This window comes from Leptodactylus fuscus, chromosome 10, assembly GCF_031893055.1.
Source record: "Leptodactylus fuscus isolate aLepFus1 chromosome 10, aLepFus1.hap2, whole genome shotgun sequence".
Lineage (NCBI taxonomy): Eukaryota > Metazoa > Chordata > Amphibia > Anura > Leptodactylidae > Leptodactylus > Leptodactylus fuscus.
Window position 1 is genome coordinate 56,583,159 of NC_134274.1, and position 20,683 is coordinate 56,603,841.

The window sequence follows — 20,683 nt, forward strand, 5'->3', positions numbered from 1 at the left end:
AGCACTTCTATCTCGGGACAGTCTAATGAGGTTTCATCAATGTTTTCAAATTTGAAAATCCTTTTAAATAGATTCATCCAAGGATTCTGTCCAGTTATAAATGTGAATACACATAAGGATGACTGTTTTCCACAGCAATATGTAAAACTAGCAGATGCTGTTCTGACATTTCACTTGTAACTGAATCTACTACAATTTCCCTTACATGGGAAATGCATAATATAATGCTTTGTATACTGTTTTACACAAGAACGTCACAATAGCACTATAAAATACTCACGTAATAACAACTGGAGCCACCTTGTTGGTGATTATAGATTTGGCTTTATTGTGAATGCTCACTGTCTGAAACGAGTGGATGCTAAGAGAGTTTCTGTCTTCTGTACTTGAACTTGCACTACCATTTCCTTGGGGGCTGTCACTAGGGGGCACTGTGGGGGCCGGCTGTTGAGCTGCGCTGGCAGTTGTACCCATACTCCACAAACGCCTTAAGAAAAAAAGAATATATCACATTAATCAAAGTTAGATGGATTGGATATTTACGTGTCTATATTGTGAGAGCTCATTATATATAAATTCCAACATTTGTGATTCAGTCATGTTCTCCTAAATGACGTCATGGTCTAGAAATTCTGAACAGCATAAAATCAGATGTATTAAAAAAAGAGGTCTAAAACTCAGAAGATTGCTTAGACATCACTTTTGTCTCCATGAAATGCTATACAGACCAGTCATCACAATAAAGCTTTTTCAGCTTAAAAACCACTTAGTGTCAGCCATACCAGGAATTAACTTACAGATGTTCTATGTGATGGCTGCAGACAAAGAAGTACATTTGCCAGTCATCTAATATATTGTGGTTAGAAACATACAACATCTGAGTGGGCAGGAGAGGTGGAGCTCATTTGCTTCCATTTGGCAAATGATCTTGGTTGATGTATCTCATTTCAGTATCTGACACATGCACAGATTAGGAGGTTAAAGGTATTGCTGCACTTCATGTGGTTAGGGTTGTCAAAAGGTTAAACTCAGGCACCGAGGTTTTCCTGCTCAGTGATAAACATCCGGCTCTACCACCGATTGTTCAGATAAGACAGATCAAGATCCTGTTCTTTTGGTAATTTCTTAAAGAGAAACTGCCAGTCTAATATACAGGCAGTAGGTTATAGAGCAGAAGGAGCTGAACTTGTCATTCACTCACTGAAATCTCAGCCCATTCTGGGGAGTCCAGTGGGCAGTCCTAGTAAGTGACTGACAGCTATCTCTGCGTGCACATTAGTACAGGGATGCTGGTCACTGATATGACTGTCCATTGGACTCCTAAACCCAGATTGAAGAGAGATTCAGTGAGTGACAAGTTATACTGGAACTTTTCTTTCTCTATAACATGCTGCTTGGATATTCATTTTGAGTATAGCATGAAATTTAAAGGGTTGAGGCAGGTATAAAATTATAGGCATGCTGATAATGAATGGAGCAGTGCAACATGCTGCTCTATTCAGATAGGGGACCCCATTATCATGATTGTGGGGTCTCAGCAATGACCAAATAGTTACCCCCCTATCCATGTACAGTGCATTGTAGGGGATATTATGTAAAGCATCATCATAACTGTAGAAAAGATGCCCTATTGTCTAGAAATCAGATACATTTTTATGTAAAAATAATTCAATGTTCTAAGTAGTAAAAACAAGCCAAAATAAGATTGCCCTCCCGAGTACATTAACTTTCATAACGTATCAAGAAAGGAATGTCAAAAAGAACAGGACAGGTTAGCCAAACGCTAGCACGCATCAAGATCACAGCTTGTTCCTAATGACTATTTTTGTTGTGTCCCTATGAGGATGTCATTTGTCAGGTATTTCCTGCCAGTGCTATCAATGTGTAACACACTTGTAGACTGGTAACGGCAGTAATTGTGTTACATTGTCCTGTACTGCCAGTCTGTGTCATTCAAGGAAGTTCCCTTTCCATAAATAAGTTATCTTCGGGATTTCCTCTAGCCATCATAGAAACTACTTCACAAATGAATTCTTACAGATTACATAACCGATTCTACAATTGTGCCCACAAATTTATTGTTTTTCACCAATGGAAAAAACACAGACCCTTTTGGAATGCCTTTTCATATCGACTTGAATGGAACAGTGCTTGCTGCTAAATAATAGTCAGCATGGATGCTTTAAGGTGAACCCCCACCAATCTGTTATTGATGGTCATCAATGGTATACTGCTGGACAACCTCTTTAGGCCATACATACATACATTTCCGACCGCAGCCAAACATACAGTTTGGCTGCGGTCGGAAACAATTCTAGCAAATCCCATCCACACATTTCAGAAAAATAAGCGCAGTGGACACGCTGCAATTTCCAAAACCATTGTGATTTTGGAAATCGCAGCATGTCAATTGAACCTACTGAAACGCCGGTGTTTTCCCTATAGGTATAATGGAATAAGAAAGGAAACCTCTGCGGTCTGTGAAAAGCAATGCGGGAAAAAGGTTGTTTTTTTTGTTTTGTTTTTTTAGCTGCGGCTCACTACTTGGGGCCTTAGCCTTAGGCTCATAATAGGACCTGCATGTGTATTTTGACAGTTTGGGGTTTCATATAATTCTTTACCTATGACACATTATTATTATTTCTGTTCAGCAGACCCTGAAAGAGCAGATTGACTTAGAAGGGTATTCCAGTAATAGGCCATCCCATATTCAATGAATATGGACTAACTGCTAGATTGATAAGATTAGTGAGGATATGACAGCTGGGACCCTCACTGGTGATGGAAATATTGGGTCCCGAGTAATGTTTTTAATGGAGCTTTGATCACATATACATACAAACACCCCAACTTGATTCAAACATTATGGGATAGCTGAAGATGGTTGAGTACTGTACAGTACACTGATATCCCAGTCAGTCCCACAGACAAAGAGTAGAGTGGCAGTGCACATACTTCACCACAGTTAGGACTCCTGTTCATGTGATTACTGGGATTCCCCATATTCGGAGCCACACCAATTTAGCATTTACTCCAAATGTATCACCAGGATATCCCTTCCAAATATATATTATATATACACACATACATACATACATACGGGACTTCCCCAACTCCCCGACAGCAGAAGAAACGTCAAGAGAAATAAGGATTGGCTGTTAAGCTGCCAAAGATGTCTTTCAGGGGTTATTTCTCCTCTACTTGGCCAAGCATATAAGCTTGTGGGGGATTCCAATAGGGAATGGGGTGCGGTATTTGAAGGGTGTTTGTCTTCACCTATCTAATGTGTCTAGCCAACACATTTTTGGAAATAAAAATGTTGATAATTATTATTTCATACAAATATCAGTTCAGTTTATTGTTAAGTTGGAGATAGACACTGCCAGAACACAAGTTAAGTCCTCTCCTCACTCACACATTATAAAACAAGACATTTTTATCTGCTCTTTGTAGACTAGGCCATGCTTAGTAGTTCACATGGAAGATCAGATCTTTGTGATGCCAAGGCCTGGATCACAGCAAATCTCCATGGACAAGAACCTAGTTCTCATCAGAGGCCGCACCATAATAGGCAGCGTTTATGTTATCTGAAGGAAGTATTAATGAGGGCCGAGTCCCGGGAGACAGCGGGATGCATTAGAGCAGCCAGTATCAAGTATGGCCTTTTATTTTCAGAATCATACAGCCCACTTTGTACAGTACTATTGGCTATCGGATTACAGATAAACATGTTCTCTTTACCACCTTAAAGAGAAACTCCAGTGGTTTCAAGTGTGTGCAACTCCAAACGAAGACCAGTCATGCAAGATTTTATTGACGTCCTATTGAGAATAGCTCAACCTCCAGGTTAGGGAATAAAGTCGCCATCGAACTTCCTCCCCCTATTCACAAGTTAAAAACATGGAGTTTTGTGTGAAAATAAGTAGCTGTACGCTGGAGGCAAAAAAAAAAAAAAAAAGTTTCTAAATATTATTAAGTAAAAATATTCCAAGTAAAATGTAAAGGTTAAATGCTGCTTCAAACCAAAAGGTGGCAATAAAGAGTCAATTAAAGGCAAATGCAATGTTGCTATATTATGTATTCTACTGTACGCTATATAGTCATCAGGATTGTAGCACAGAACTTGCATTCTTGTAACTTTACTTTTTTCATCTTATTTTTGCTATTGTGCAGTTTAGTCCAATCCTCCTCACCTAACAATATGAACAAATTTTTAGTGATGGTAACTATATTAGTCATGCTAACTATAGTATAAAAAAAAAAAAAAATTTCCTAAAAAAAAATATTGTAATTACAGATTACCAGACACTCAGTGGTCTAATGATTTTCATGGGAGAGTTTTCTAGGTATGTTCTGTGACCTCCGCAAAGGTCATTACATAGAGGAGGGCAGATAAACATTCTAATTATTTATCATCATCATCATCACCAATAATAAAGATAGATAGATAGATAGATAGATAGATAGATAGATAGATAGATAGATAGATAGATAGATAGAGAATGTGTGTGTGTGTCGGGGTCTGGGGTTGCTAGGTGGGGTGGCATAGACACACAAGTCCAGTTTCTTTTAGTCCAAAACAAAGGTAGAGTTTATTTTCACTCAAAAAGATGCAGCAACAAAAGGAAACCATACACCAACCAGACACAGCTCCAGAAATATGACCTCTCTGTTGGTTCTCCAGCCAAGCTCTGCTTCTGGAGCTGGCTTCTTAAGCCTCCTTGACGAGGAGACTCAACAGCTGAGTCACTGCTGGAACATCCCCAAAGTGTTGACTGGAGGGGGGTGGAATGACAGGTCCCACTACCAACCTACCTGCCATTCCTAAAAATCCAGCCCAGTACTGAGCATTTACCAAAATGCTCAGCAGACCAACATTGTCTGCTGAGGAAACCAACATTTCTGACGTTTTCTCATGTCACCCACCTGAGTAGTCTGGGTGAGATGTACACCCCCTCCATTACCTGACCAGCTATCTGCTTACAAATATATATATATATATATATATATATATATATATATATATATATATATATAGGAATCAGTGATCACCAGTGTGCTGAGAAGTGAGGTGGCTGCTGCAAAGAATTCCCGATTTATTAGACATGAGACCTTTGAAAAATTAGGTGCATTTCATTCCAGCACATTTTGAAGACTAGTATAGGAAATGCCTTAGAGTCCAACAGCCCATATAGCTCTGTACCAGTGTGCATGAGCACTTATACCAAGAAAATCAAATAAGGATGCAATTATGTGGATAGCTGAGACATGTTAGCATGGCAAAGGGTGAAATTACCTTATTCTATTTTTTTTTTCCTTAACGTCACAAAATGTTAGCAACACAGATTTGTTTAAAAAAAACTACAATAAATGAAATGTTTACAGATACAAGCGATGCAGAATGTGCAGACAGAACGCAGCGTCTCAGTCCAATGGAAAATAAACAGGTTGCTTTGGTTAACCAAACAATTGTTCAGTTGATTGAGCATTATTCCATTAATTATGATCTTTTGGGCTCTGCGCTGTTTAGGATCATATGGGAACAGCTGCACATATTCATTAGACAAGTGGTTAATTAGCAACTGACAAAAGGATGGTATAATTAAAAGCAGCACTGCGAGACAAGGACACCAAAGCTCGAGGGACAACAAGCTCGAAATGGGTTGGAACCAATACTGACATTTATTTCAGGGAAGCCATCGAAGAGATCCTAATTTGCATTTTTTTCTGGTGCATTGTCTACAAATATGGGCTCCATGCACACATTCACACTAAAGCCAAGTTCCCAGTTTCTGAGATGGAACGTCATCAGTACCCCCCACCCCATCATACTTGCATATCTTCCTCTCCGAGAACGGCTCCTCCCCTCTTCCTCTCTATAAGTGCTTGCGCAGTCTGAAGGTGCCTGCAACACATGTGCAGTGGAGATGGCACTTCATCTCTACTGCGCAGGCATCAGAAGTACTTCTGGTCTGTGTACGTGCTTGCAGAGAGGAAGAAAAGCGTATCCAGCCTAAGCACAGTGAAAAAAAAGGAGGAGCCGTCTCCCAAAGAGGAAGACAGGTAAGTATATGGTGGGTGGGCTGAGTTAGTTGGTAAGGGTTAGTAGTGGGTGGGATAGCTATGGAGTCAGGGAGGTGGTGAAACGGAATGAGAAAGCAGGGAGGTGCAGTGAGAGGAAGGCAGCGTGGAATCTACACAGCAACCTACACAGCAGGAAGCTACACCATGAAAACAAATGCAGAGGATGTCAGGAGCTCCTAGAGACACCCAGAAATGACTCAGTGTGTACTTATTAATCCATTAATAGCACTAAGACTAAAAAAAACCCATTTAAACTTATATCATCATACTGATATATAATGTATGCTTCAGAATGACCACAGAACTACTGCCCTGTGCTCATATGATGCTTGGTATGATATGTGCTGTGACTTACAGAATAAAACCTTATTCTGATATGAGGAAATATAAATCAGAGTTTTGGCTGTATTCCTCTACCCAAAAACAGTCATGATCTGCCAACCATGACATCTTCAGCCAACTGCTGGCCTAACATATCCAGTATGGCTGATCTTCATTTGGTCGGCAATCTATTGTTTCAAACAAAACTTTTTGGAATTAACAGATGATGATGGGATATTTTAGATATTGATAAGGTCTCTCATCCAGCAAACAGAGAACAAAAACCTCATCACTCTACCTTTTGAAGGACTTTTTGTTTGGGTGACAAACTAATCTGCAAACATATGAATGGTCTTTCTCTAGCCAATAAGTTGGGTCTGCAACCTCGGGTACTCATCGACTGTAGAGTAACCAGTGGATCTTCATCTCAAAAGTTTATTTTTATAATTTTGCTAACCAACAGGAGCAAGAGAGGATTTATGGTGTTTACAGGATTAGAGATTATTAAACCAGCTCTTGCCCTGAATAGTCCACTGTTTGTTTTTTTATGAAATCAAACAAATGGAGACTATTCTTAGGTGACATAAAATGGCTGCCACATTTTACTCTACGGTCTCTTCAGTCCCCAAATTATAAAAGGTGGAGGGCCAGGGGAGCTAAAAGAAAACAAAAATAAATAAATCTCCCAAAAACACACCATTCATATGGACTTTCCCTTACCTCTTTTGGGTCTCCTTGTCTCTCTCTTGGCGACCTCATGCACCAGGGTGAGAATTACTGCTGATGTCTGCAATTGGGCTACTTAACTTTCACATAAATGCTTTAAAGAGCTAGAAATTGGGTACATACGTTTCTTGGAGCCCTGAGAGTATAATGTATTTTAAGCCAATTTAAGGTTTGGTTTGTACCGAACTTGTTTGAAACTAATCTTGGATCCGAGCCACTAACCTGAAGCCAAACAAATCCTTAGAGGTTTGCCCGTCTCTATAGAGATACATCTATAGTCTTTAATCAATACAAAAATATGAAGTAAATATAGTCTTAAAAAAAAAAAAAAAAAAAAAAGAAAAAAAAAAGGTGGGGGTAGATTTATTAATACACGAAGTTTAAGACCGCGCAAACTTGGACTAGATAGTCTTAAAAGAGTCGTGCTGTTACATACACTTAACCCCTATCCACAGGACAGGAGATAAGTGTCCCATCACTGGGGGCTGTATTTGATCAGGAGGACAGGTGACAAAGTTCCCCTAAAGGCTCCGTGGAAAATGAGGGCAGTGCGCTTACATGAGCATGGGCTAAGACTGGCTAGTCTTTACCCCAATCATTAGTTGGCTTATATAACAAAAAAGGCACCACAATTTTGCTGCAGTGTTGTAACTTACTGTAGGTCATTCCCACTTTTAAATAAGCTACACCCATTTTTCACAGTCCCAGTCTGACCACCAGACTAATGACCTTAACAGCGTCATAGATCCCTCATAATGCACACAGCATTTCTCGGATCGCATGTAAAACCAGCCTAAACGACATAAAAGATCCAGTTAGGACAAGGTCTAGCACATCTAAACTGGAATAAAGGAATATACAAGTGACTTTAGTTAATAGTATACCTGGTTCTCTACATAGAACACCACAAATTGCTCAGACATATCAACGTATATTTTAGCAACAGGCAATATGCACACGACCATATGCTTTGCAAATGTACAGTACTAGTCTTGTTTTATTAACCCCTTAGCGACCCTTGACGTAACTGTACGTCATGGGTCGCATGGGGATGTATGGAGCGAGCTCACACGCTGAGCTCGCTCCATACACGGCAGATGCCGGCTGTATAATACAGCCAGGACCTGCCACTAACAGCAGCGGTCGGTGCCCGAGCCGATCGCTGCTGTTAACCCTTTACACACTGCGGTCAAACGTGACCGCAGTGTGTAAACGGCGCCGGCGGCATGAAGGCTTCCAGGCTTGTCTCTGCACTAGATCTATTAGACGATGCCAGAGGCATCGTCTAATAGAAGTGCTGCGATTTTCCTATTCACTGCAATACTGTAGTATTGCAGTGAATAGTATGAGCGATCAGACTCCCTAGGTTTCAAGGTACCTAAGGGGTCCGATCATAAATGTAACAGAAGAAAAAAAAAAGTTTTTAAAAGTATTAAAAAAATAAAAAAAATATAAAAGTTCAAATCACCCCCCTTTCCCTAGATCAGCTATAAAAGTAATTAAAGAACATTAAACATAAACATATTAGGTATCCCTGCGCTCCAAAATGCCTGAACTATTAGAATATTAAAACATTTATCCTGTACTGCGAACGGCGTAGCGGCAAAAAAAATAAAAACAGCCAAAAAGCGTTTTTTTCAACACTTTGCCTCCTATAAAAAATTGAATAAAAAGTGATCAAACCATCGGATCTTTCCCCAAATGGTATCAATAGAAACGTCATCTTGTCCCGCATAAAAAGACACCACAACCAGCTCCATACATGGAAATATGAAAAAGTTACAGGTGTTAGAACATGATGACACAAATTTTTTTTTCTATTTTGCAAAGTTTATCATTTTTTTAAAAGTATCAAAAAATTTCAAATACTATATAAATTTGGTATCACCGCGTTTGTACTGACACGTAGAACACAGGTAACATGTCATTTGTACCAAACAGTGAATGCTGTAAAAATTAAACCCATAAGAAAATGGCGCAAATGCATTTTTTCTCCAATTGCGCCTCATTCTGAATTTTTTTCCAGCTTCCCAGTACATTGCACAGCATATTGAATGGTGCCATTACAAAGTACAATTTGTCCCGCAAACAATAAGCTATCATGTGACTCTGTGAACTGAAAAATGAAAAAGTTATGGCTCTTGAAATGTGAGGAGGGAAAAACGAAAATGCGAAACCAAAAAATGGCCTGGTCCTTAAGGGGTTAACAGCTAGCACACTGACATTTATTTTTAAGGCCACATATACATGCCCGTAATTTATCACAGGCCATTGTAGGAGCCAGTGCGCCCAGGACAAAACTCAGGAGAGGTCCTATACCTGTGTGTTTTATGGCCTGGGTACAGTGAATGGGTTTGTAGAGGCACAGCTGGCACACTTCTATATGACATCCAAACTGTTCAATCATAGTCCAGCTACACGCACATGGTCATGTGGATGTAACCCAAGTTGAATTGGATTACAGTTACATCCATGAGATCTTACTCTCAGTGTTAGATACTTTAAACACATTAAAAGGGATTCTCCAAAACAGAAAAAAAAAAATTCACAATAATGTATAATGGATAGTTAACGATGCATAGTCCAAGAATTTGGCAGCCGAGATTGGGGGGGGTGAACGCTCCATTCAAGAACAGTAATGTACCAACTCAGTGGTAGGAACAGTCGGGAATTTACTAATGCATATATGGCAGAAAACTAGCATACAAGTAACACATATTTGCACCAAAGATGCGCCACTTTACTCCTGCGGACCACTTGCCATTTTGTAAGAAAGCGGATGAGATCAAGACGTTCCTGGTTATTGATGCCGATGCCCTGTCCCAATAGATTTAATGTAACTCACAGCATAAAACTGGTGTGTGTTATACCCAATATCTAAGCCAGTCCCGGACTGGTCTAGATTTCAATTCTGTTGTGTGAGACCTCTTGAAACAGAAACACAATTATTAAAGACTCATGTTTGTTCTACAACCTCTTCTTTTGGATAATAATCTGAACATCCTTATCCAGAGGAACTACATTGTCAGCAAACAAGAGGGTGGGAAACTGGTTAAAGAATGTTGGGTGTTAAGTAACAGAGGCCATTTTGAGGTTTTCTATGTAGGATTCTAAATCCATTATTCCTCATAAGTCACAATTGTGAAATACTGTTTCATGCAGCCATATATTTTATTCTGCAGATGTTCTTTAAAAAATGCCCCGCAGCACGATTATCCATTAAACTCTATGATGGAGGTTAAATTGAATGTCAGTACCACCATCATGTCATGTCGAATTACTACTTGACCAAAAAGAGGGGTAAGTATACCACAAATGTTGGTGTGCAAACAATAGAAGAGTTCACCCTCACAGCGCCCCTCATGGTGTGCTCCGAGGCATAACAGACAGGTTTTGTGTGGAGCCTCAGTACATAAAAACACATCCTGTAGTGGGAGTAAAAAATAATGCAGCATTTAACATGGCACTTGCATCAGAGAGGAAAAAAAATAGTTACATAATATAAAGCTCTATTCATATCATTTAGAATGTAGAAATCCTTATAAAATGCCTGGATGGAGGCACAAAGAAAACTTCATATTCTAAAGTGCATCCATAATATTTTTTCATTTTGATAATGGACCCAGGGAGAATGCATTGTATTATCACAGAATGCAATCGGATATGAAGTATGGCCAGAGGAAGGAAAGGATTTAAGGATTTTATGCCATATACTGTGACTGGTTATTGAGGATAATCCAAGCAGAAACACTAGCCCTAACCAATCTCTGCAGAAGTATCATAACGTCTTAAAACCATGTAACCCAGGGAATGCTGTCCATCAACCTGCCCTCAAAAGGAATATCATATGATCATGGCCACAGGTTTTACTTGAGAATCCTAGGCCCACTGCAAAATCTGCAACAAGGCCCCCAAGCCACCATGTTGCATTTAACCATTTAAAGCAGAATTAGACATGTACTTCATCTACAAGGGATAGTTATCGAATAATGCCATACACATACAGAATACTGTTCATGTTGGCGCAGCGGCTGTGCCAACACAAGGCTCCTGCCGCAAAAGCAGCGATTGGCGCTTACACCATTCACAGCCATTTAGCCTCTTAGATGCCATGGACTAGTGACTGTGGTATATAGGGGTTTGTATCCTCATCCTAGGACAATCTGCCCATGAACCCTCATGTCCTCCAATTTGGTCACTAAAGTGATCTACTGCTCTGCAATGCATATATGCATAGTACTAGAAAAAAAAATCTCCATCAAAGACTGTTTGGTCTCAAAAAGTTGAAAAAAACCCAAAACAAAAACCAAAACACAAAAACATGCAATTTTGCTATCACTGTCCAACACACACAGTGATGCCAAACGTGTATATGCTTTGGGGGGGGGGGGGGGGTTCTCTCAACTTTGAGACCGAACAGTCTTTGATGGAGATTTTTTATTTTTTTCAATTACCACATTATTTAACTCATTAGAGTAGATGCCATAAAACAAATGAAAATATACATTTTATGTTCATCCCACCAACACAAGCCCTGACAACTTAGGACCAACGGACACTTTGCCATTAATATAACCCAAGAAAAGGGCCTCAGAACATGTCTTTTTTGAAATACCAAAATGCCTCACCAAAGCAGGCTCGATTTGCCTACACACAGTTGGAAAAGCTCAGGTTCTCCTCTGGAATCAGTGCCCAATGTCTGAATAGACATAGAAGCTTTAGTGAACAGAATATGAAAGGTGGTAGTGGAGACAGCTATTGACCAAAGACCATATACACTAGAGGATTGCTGGCTGAACCCACCAATGTCAGCAGGGCCAGTGGCTCAACTGATTTAGTTGTTGCGCTCCTGAGACTTTCCCAATGACAGAATAAAGATTGGTCATTTAGATTTCAACTCTCCAAGCTTTTTGTTCTTGAGGAGAGAAGCTGCCACCAGTGGAGAATTTCAGTGGCTTTCATCACAACATATGTATACCCCATCTAGCCCAATGTGCATATGCATGAGCAAGTCGAGAAAGATAAGAGTCATCCAAACAAAACTGACTTAAAATTGGGAGTACGTTAAAAAAAAAAAAAAAAGAAGCAATGAATGACACAAAATGGTACATATTCACTAGCACACCATATCACACCGTACCAGTATTTACAATGGAGCAAAACTCTACTCTACAACCAAGTACTGGACTACTGAGGAATAAGAGGTCTTCCAAAGTAAATCAGTAACAGAATTACATTTTATTTGACCAAGTCTGAGGAATTAGGGCCCGTTCACACGGAGTAAATGTGCGTGTATTTTGGCAAAATACACGTGTAAAAATAAGACTCCCATTGACTTCAATGACATTTTACACGTGTATTTTGACGTGTATTTTTTTTTTTTTTTTTTTACACGTTTAAAAAAAAAAAGGTCATTGAAGTCAATGGGAGTCTTATTTTTACACGTGTATTTTGCCAAAATACACGCACATTTACTCTGTGTGAATGGGCCCTTATGCTGCACTGAGAGCATACTATGACAGAGGTAGAGAGCCTGAGCTTATACAGAGTTATATGATTAGAGGGCAATTTTTGAGTAAGAAGTAGAATAAATCCTGACAGGACTCCTAAGAAAAATGGAGAGAATCCCGATTACCCATCTACATACTGTGATTGACAGCCTTATGTGCGCACACATACAGGCATAGCGGTCTGTCACTGTATAGACTCTCACCATCTCTCCTAGGAGTCCTGCCAGGATTTAATCTGCTTCTTACTCAAACTCTCCTTAATAACATAAAAACCAATATAACAGAGTTCACCTTCTCTCCCTGTCATAATCCACTTGCAGATAAGGCAGCAGAAATCTCACAGGTTGACTTTAAAAGCAATGCACCCCGCACCCCTTCAAGTTCGAAAAGGTACAATGAGCCTTTAGATATAAAGGATAAGTGCTATCATTTTCAAGGCATTATTGCAATTTAAAAGCTCACAGGACAATCCTATGAACAGGTCATACACCATCATTGTAATAAATACAGATACTTAACCTTTTCAAAATAGCCAGCTATCATATTTTTTTTCCCCTAGCCGTGAGGATGACCAAACATATAATACTACATTTCACACAGTAACAGACACTTAGATACCTTCACTGATAAAACACAGGAGCCAGAAAACGAACTAGTGTATTATGGTCTCCTAACTACTAGCAAATCTACATAATACACCGCAGGTTATGTACACAAGTATATAAAGATATCGTCCTTAGATGATTTATGCTTCTAGGAAGTACTACTTCCCAAATTGTATGCACTGAATATCAATAGACAGTGTTTGCTTAGAGAAACAAAGAACAGGCTTGTGATACAAGAAGTGTGGAGTCCACTCTCAGCAGTGAATGTGATAGTACACAATAATCCAGCACAACCTCCAATCCAGCAGCTGTGGTCACAACAAAAAGAAGCTGACTCTATACCGTATGGTTTGTGAATATATAGGTAGGTGTGAGCTTCAAATCATGGCCTAGGCACCATCTCCAGACACTGATCCACTCTATTTGCACCACAAGAATCTTCTTGCAATATTTTAGCATAACGTGGTGTAAAAGAACAAAGATGTTCCATAACATGTTCACACCTCAGATCTTACAGGTTACAAATACTCGTTTACAAAGCAATGCCAATCAGACACAGGGCACAAAGGCTCCCTGCAGGTAAATGGTGCCAAGGATTGTTTCCTTATTAGAATACCAAATACACAGGCTTTTAATGGGATTAAAAAGGGAAGTAAATCCATATCCATGTGTTATAAACGGCCTTTTATGGGATGCTAATGTCATCCACAAATGTAAGTAAAGGTGTCTAAAGATGGCACTTACCCCTCCTGCGCTCCAGCATTTGCCAGGCGTCATCTGGCCTATTTAGTGACGTCACGTGGGCCAGGATGGTGTTATTATGCGTTGCGACGCCGGCCTGGTTCTCGTGACGTCTGTACTAACATTGAAGATGACAGAAAGCAGCAGGGAGTGTGCTGGAGCCAGGGAAATGTAAGTAACAGTGGATTTTGAAAAGACCAATAATTGTTCATGGGTGATCCACTATGAGGCATAATACTTTGTGCATGGGCCACTGTGGGGCATAATACCGTGTGCAGGGGCCGCTATGAGGCATAATACTGTGTACAGGGACCGCTATGAGACAGTACACTGTGTGGAGGGGCCACTATGAGGCTACACCCTGCGGAGGAGCCAATATGAGACATAACAGAGGGTGTAAATAGTGCGTTATACTATGTAGGAGCCAGGAAAGGGGGTGTCATGTTGTTTGAGAGTGCCCCTCCCCCCTCAAGTCAAAAGTTTGCTGGGGGTTCCAGTCTTTGCTAGTTACACCACTGTACATCATGGGGTATACTGTATGTAGTACGTTAATCAATAAGGGGGCTGCAGCAGTACTGTGAACCCCACAGTACCTCCCAACAGGTGTTGAGAATCACACCCCATCAATCTGAAACTGATGGTTGAGCCTAAGCCTACATTCCTATAACTGTGCTGCAAAAATCCATTTTTCATGGCTGTTTTGCACCCGAGTGGTGGACGGTTAGATTACAGTGTATGAAGGCATATGTGAAAATGGATAAAAATAGAGCATGATTGTCCGTAACAACGACCCATCAAAATAATGGTTATGTGAATAGCCCCCATTCCCAGACAACAAAATTAAAGGGTCTGCCTAGTTTCAGAAAATAAAGGCTTACTAGTGGATAAAAATCAGTCCATGATGCAAAGCTTTTTACAAGATTGAACTCTGGTTACTGTGCTTTGACTGTAACAAGCCGTGCACCTGTGTGTCCATCACAGACCATGGACTATCCATCACATGAGAGTCAGCAGACATCTAAGAAGAAACATGAGGAATTGATACAGAAAATACATTGGAAAATTGTATAACTTGTCATTATACAAATAACATGTATTTGATGAAATTGGACAATCCCTTTATAATGCAACCATATGACAGCTGTAAAAAAAAAAAAAAAAAAAAAAAAAGGGGGGTGGTTGTTGCCTATACCATCAATATTGTAATCTCAGAAAACCGCTTAAGGCCACAGGATGGGGGAATACTGTATATTGCGTGTAAACTAAATCCTTAGAAACCACTTCCCTATTTAGTAACCAAACCAAAATGACATGTTTGTCTCAGTGCATTATAGGATACAATGTCATTTCTATACAATGAGTTGAGCATGCATCTGAAAGAGTCTGGGTGAAGTAGATTAGAAGAAGTTGTTGGTCACATGATAATGTTTCCTTCTGATAGAAGATAAGAAGTTCAGATATTACTAGCTGGTTCCAAAATTGACTATTTGCACGAGAACGATTACATGTATCGGTTTCCTAAAAAAGCCGTATTTGTTTAGACAGAAAAAAAAAACTATAGTAGCTTGAAGTATAAATACTTTTCTGGTAGATGAAATGTTCCATCATGCTGAGGATCCCCTGAAGTAAGGCTGTATTTACATGGAGCAATATTTCAACCATGGATATACACTCACCGTCCACTTTATTAGGTACACCTGTCCAACTGCTCGTTAACACTTAATTTGTAATCAGCCAATCACATGGCAGCAACTCAGTGCATTTAGGCATGTAGACATGGTCAAGACAATCTCCTGCAGTTCAAACCGAGCATCAGTATGGGGAAGAAAGGTGATTTGAGTGCCTTTGAACGTGGCATGGTTGTTGGTGCCAGAAGGGCTGGTCTGAGTATTTCAGAAACTGCTGATCTACTGGGATTTTCACGCACAACCATCTCTAGGGTTTACAGAGAATGGTCCGAAAAAGAAAAAACATCCAGTGAGCGGCAGTTCTGTGGGCGGAAATGCGTTGTTGATGCCAGAGGTCAGAGGAGAATGGCCAGACTGGTTCGAGCTGATAGAAAGGCAACAGTGACTCAAATAGCCACCCGTTACAACCAAGGTAGCCAGAAGAGCATCTCTGAACGCACAGTACGTCGAACTTTGAGGCAGATGGGCTACAGCAGCAGAAGACCACACCGGGTGCCACTCCTTTCAGCTAAGAACAGGAAACTGAGGCTACAATTTGCACAAGCTCATCGAAATTGGACAATTGAAGATTGGAAAAACGTTGCCTGGTCTGATGAGTCTCGATTTCTGCTGCGACATTCGGATGGTAGGGTCAGAATTTGGCGTCAACAACATGAAAGCATGGATCCATCCTGCCTTGTATCAACGGTTCAGGCTGGTGGTGGTGTCATGGTGTGGGGAATATTTTCTTGGCACTCTTTGGGCCCCTTGGTACCAATTGAGCATCGTTGCAACGCCAAAGCCTACCTGAGTATTGTTGCTGACCATGTCCATCCCTTTATGACCACAATGTACCCAACATCTGATGGCTACTTTCAGCAGGATAATGCGCCATGTCATAAAGCTGGAATCATCTCAGACTGGTTTCTTGAACATGACAATGAGTTCACTGTACTCCAATGGCCTCCACAGTCACCAGATCTCAATCCAATAGAGCATCTTTGGGATGTGGTGGAACGGGAGATTCACATCATGGATGTGCAGCCGACAAATCTGCGGCAACTGTGTGATGCCATCATGTCAATATGGACCAAAATCTCTGAGGAATGCTTCCAGCACCTTGTTGAATCTATGCCACAAAGAATTGAGGCAGTTCTGAAGGCAAAAGGGGGTCCAACCCGTTACTAGCATGGTGTACCTAATACAGTGGCCGGTGAGTGTACAAGGTAGGCCTAGTTCACATCTGCATTGAGGAGTCCGCTTGGGACCCTCCAAACAGAATACTGAACGCATTAAAAATCGGTGTCCATACGAGTCATGCAGAGAAGAATGTACTTCAAGAACTACTGTTCTCTCCGCTTGACTCATGCCGACTCCGCGCAGAAAATACACGGACCGTATTATAGTCTATGAGGTCTTTGTGCTTTCATTGCTCACCGCTGTTTAATGCATTCAGTATTCTGTTCGGGGGTCCCCAAGCAGACTCCCGGAATGGAATACCGAACACAGATGTGAACCAGGCCTAACATGTAAAAACATAGAAAGGGGTTGAAAGTCACATAGGTGGCAAGCATCTCCTGTGATGTTGTCAATATGTGTCTTGGCTGTCATAAGCACCGTGAGCCCAAATAGAGTGAAGGTCTGGACATGTTGCTTTGCACCATTTTTGTGTGTTTTTGCCACTGCAGTAACCCTCCCTCATACAATGGACACATTACAAAGCAGATTTTATCAGGGAGAACAGTGTTTTAGCAACAAATACAATGACAACACTCATCCATTACAGCCGGTTCACTCAGTATAACAACATGTAGGTATTACTATACACAACACACTGCAATAAACGTGCCAACCAGTAACCAAACACAATGTACTGTTGAAGAACATGGTCATACTGAAGAAACGCAAGCAAAATGGAAGCAATGCCGCATGTCATACATGTACGCAACACCCATTTATCAAGGTCTGGGCAATCTCATGTAAGAAAATGCTACACTATAAAGAGGAATATAAGAGCAAATAGTCAAAAATAAAACCAGGTTAAAGCATGCCTGTAATACAAAGTCAGGTCAGCAGATGGCATATACCCAACAACTATTTGCATGTTCTCAAAAAAAAGATTAGAAACCCCCCCCCCCCCTCCCAAAAAAAAAAAAAAAGAAAAAAAAAAGAAAAAAAAAAAAGTCAAATACAATATGACTACGAGCCTCATGGCCACAAATGTTAGCGTAGCAGCTGCAGAGCCACAATTCGCCAGACAATATCATTCACTTATTTGCCTCTACAGTAATAACATAATGCAAGAACAATAAGAATATGTCACCAATGTAAGAAGGGGAAGGTAACTATTAAAACTGCATTTCCAGCACAATGCTACTAAATATAGGCATGCGTCTAATGGAATACATAATCCGCACAGCTGCAGGATACATCTGCCTTTACTTCACAGATTGAAAAGGAAGCAAATGGCAGATCTGGCCTAGTTATTGTCATGAGTACAGAGTGCTCCTATATCCCCTGAGGCATTTCCTTTGTCTGCTCATATGGAAGCCAACGTGGTGAAAAGCTAGGTAGGTAGAAAGGTCACTGCCTACAGGTTTGGCTTTTCAGGCCCTCTGAGAATACTACTCCGTATGGAGACTATATCAATGGGTATGAACAAATGGAGGTGTTGCCATCATGTCCCAATGAGATTTCTGTTTCACACATAGAACATACCAATATACGAGGGGGTACCCAAAAGTTTTCAGAAAAGTTGTTTTTGAAGCGTGTATTTTTGTTATTTTTGTACAAAATTCCTTCAAAGTCCTCTCCTTTAGCGGCAATACACTTGTCAAATCTCGCCTGCCATTGTTCAAAACATTTTTTAAACTCATCTACTTTGATGTGTGCAAGCGCCTCCGTCGCTTTCCTCTTCACCTCCTCCATATCGGCGAAACGCTTCCCCTTGAGGTTCCTCTTCATTCGTGGGAAGAAAAAAAATGTCACTGGGAGCCATATCGGGTGAATAGGGTGGGTGGGGCAAGGCAGCCATGCCGTTTCTTGCCATGAAAGTGGTCACTGAGATGGCTGTGTGGGCTGGGGCATTGTCGTGGTGGAAAAACCAATCACCAGACTGCCACATTTCGGGCCTTTTTCACCGCACACTGATGCGCAACCTCTTGAGAACCCCCAAGTAGAAAACCTGGTTGACGGTCTGACCTGTTGGAATGAATTCAGAGTGCACAATCCCTTTTGCATCGAAAAAACAAATGACCATTGTCTTCACATTGGACTTCACTTGATGAGTAGAGATGAGCGAACAGTGTTCTATCGAACACATGTTCGATCGGATATCAGGGTGTTCGCCATGTTCGAATCGAATCGAACACCACGTGGTAAAGTGCGCCAAAATTCGATTCCCCTCCCACCTTCCCTGGCACCTTTTTTGCACCAATAATAGCGCAGGGGAGGTGGGACAGGAACTACGACACCGGGGGCATTGAAAAAAATTGGAAAAAGTCATTGGCTGCCGAAATCAGGTGACCTCCATTTTAGACGAATAGTGGATTTCAAATCCGGGTCATATGAGAATGTGAACTTTGTGACTATGAGACAGGGATAGCTGTACAGGCAGGGATAGCTAGGGATAACCTTTATTTAGGGGGGAATGTTATTAAAAATAACTTTTTGGGGCTCTATCGGGTGTGTAATTGTGATTTTTGTGAGATAAACTTTTTCCCATAGGGATGCATTGGCCAGCGCTGATTGGCCGAATTCCGTACTCTGGCCAATCAGTGCTGGCCAATGCATTCTATTAGCTTGATGAAGCAGAGTGTGCACAAGGGTTCAAGCGCACCCTCGGCTCTGATGTAGCAGAGCCGAGGCTGCACAAGGGTTCAAGCGCACCCTCGGCTCTGATGTAGGAGAGCCGAGGGTGCACTTGAACCCTTGTGCACCCTCAGCTCTGCTACATCAGAGCCGAGGGTGCGCTTGAACCCTTGTGCACACTCTGCTTCATCAAGCTAATAGAATGCATTGGCCAGCGCTGATTGGCCAATGTATTCTATTAGCCTGATGAAGTAGAGCTGAATGTGTGTGCTAAGCACACACATTCAGCTCTACTTCATCGGGCTAATAGAATGCATTGGCCAGCGCTGATTGGCCAGAGTACGGAACTCGACCAATCAGCGCTGGCTCTGCTGGAGGAGGCGGAGTCTAAGGTCGGACCTGAATGGAGACTGGTGTGGAGCGATCTTAGACTCCGCCTCCTCCAGCAGAGCCAGCGCTGATTGGTCGAGTTCCGTACTCTGGCCAATCAGCGCTGGCCAATGCATTCTATTAGCCCGATGAAGTAGAGCTGAATGTGTGTGCTTAGCACACACATTCAGCTCTACTTCATCAGGCTAATAGAATACATTGGCCAATCAGCGCTGGCCAATGCATTCTATTAGCTTGATGAAGCAGAGTGTGCACAAGGGTTCAAGCGCACCCTCGGCTCTGATGTAGCAGAGCTGAGGGTGCACAAGGGTTCAAGTGCACCCTCAGCTCTCCTACATCAGAGCCGAGGGTGCGCTTGAACCCTTGTGCACACTCTGCTTCATCAAGCTAATAGAATGCATTGGCCAGCGCTGATTGGCCAGAGTACGGAATTCGGCCAATCAGCGCTGGCTCTGCTGGAGGAGGCGGAGTCTAAGATCGCTCCACACCAGTCTCCATTCAGGTCCGACCTTAGACTCCGCCTCCTCCAGCAGAGCCAGCGCTGATTGGCCGAATTCCGTACTCTGGCCAATCAGCACTGGCTAATGCATTGTATTGGCGTGATGAAGCAGTGCTGAATGTGTGTGCTTAGCACACACATTCAGCTCTACTTCATCGGGCTAATAGAATGCATTGGCCAATCAGCGCTGGCCAATGCATTCTATTAGCGTGAACTGAGTTTGCACAGGGGTTCTAGTGCACCCTCGGCTCTGCTACATCAGATTGCTACATCTGATGTAGCAGTGCCGAGTGTGCATCAGATGTGTAGTTGAGCAAAACTGACTCAGCA

At 41.4% G+C, this 20,683-nt stretch overlaps 1 protein-coding gene across 3 annotated transcripts in view; it reads right to left on the reverse strand.

Annotated features, from left to right (window-relative positions):
• Positions 1-20,683, reverse strand: part of PALD1 (phosphatase domain containing paladin 1) — a 179,635-nt gene that overhangs the window by 88,537 nt on the left and 70,415 nt on the right. For all 3 annotated transcript variants that reach the window (XM_075258175.1, XM_075258177.1, XM_075258176.1), the window contains one exon: positions 281-487. In XM_075258175.1, coding sequence (XP_075114276.1) covers positions 281-487 — 207 coding nt within the window. The remainder of the gene's footprint in view (positions 1-280; positions 488-20,683) is intronic.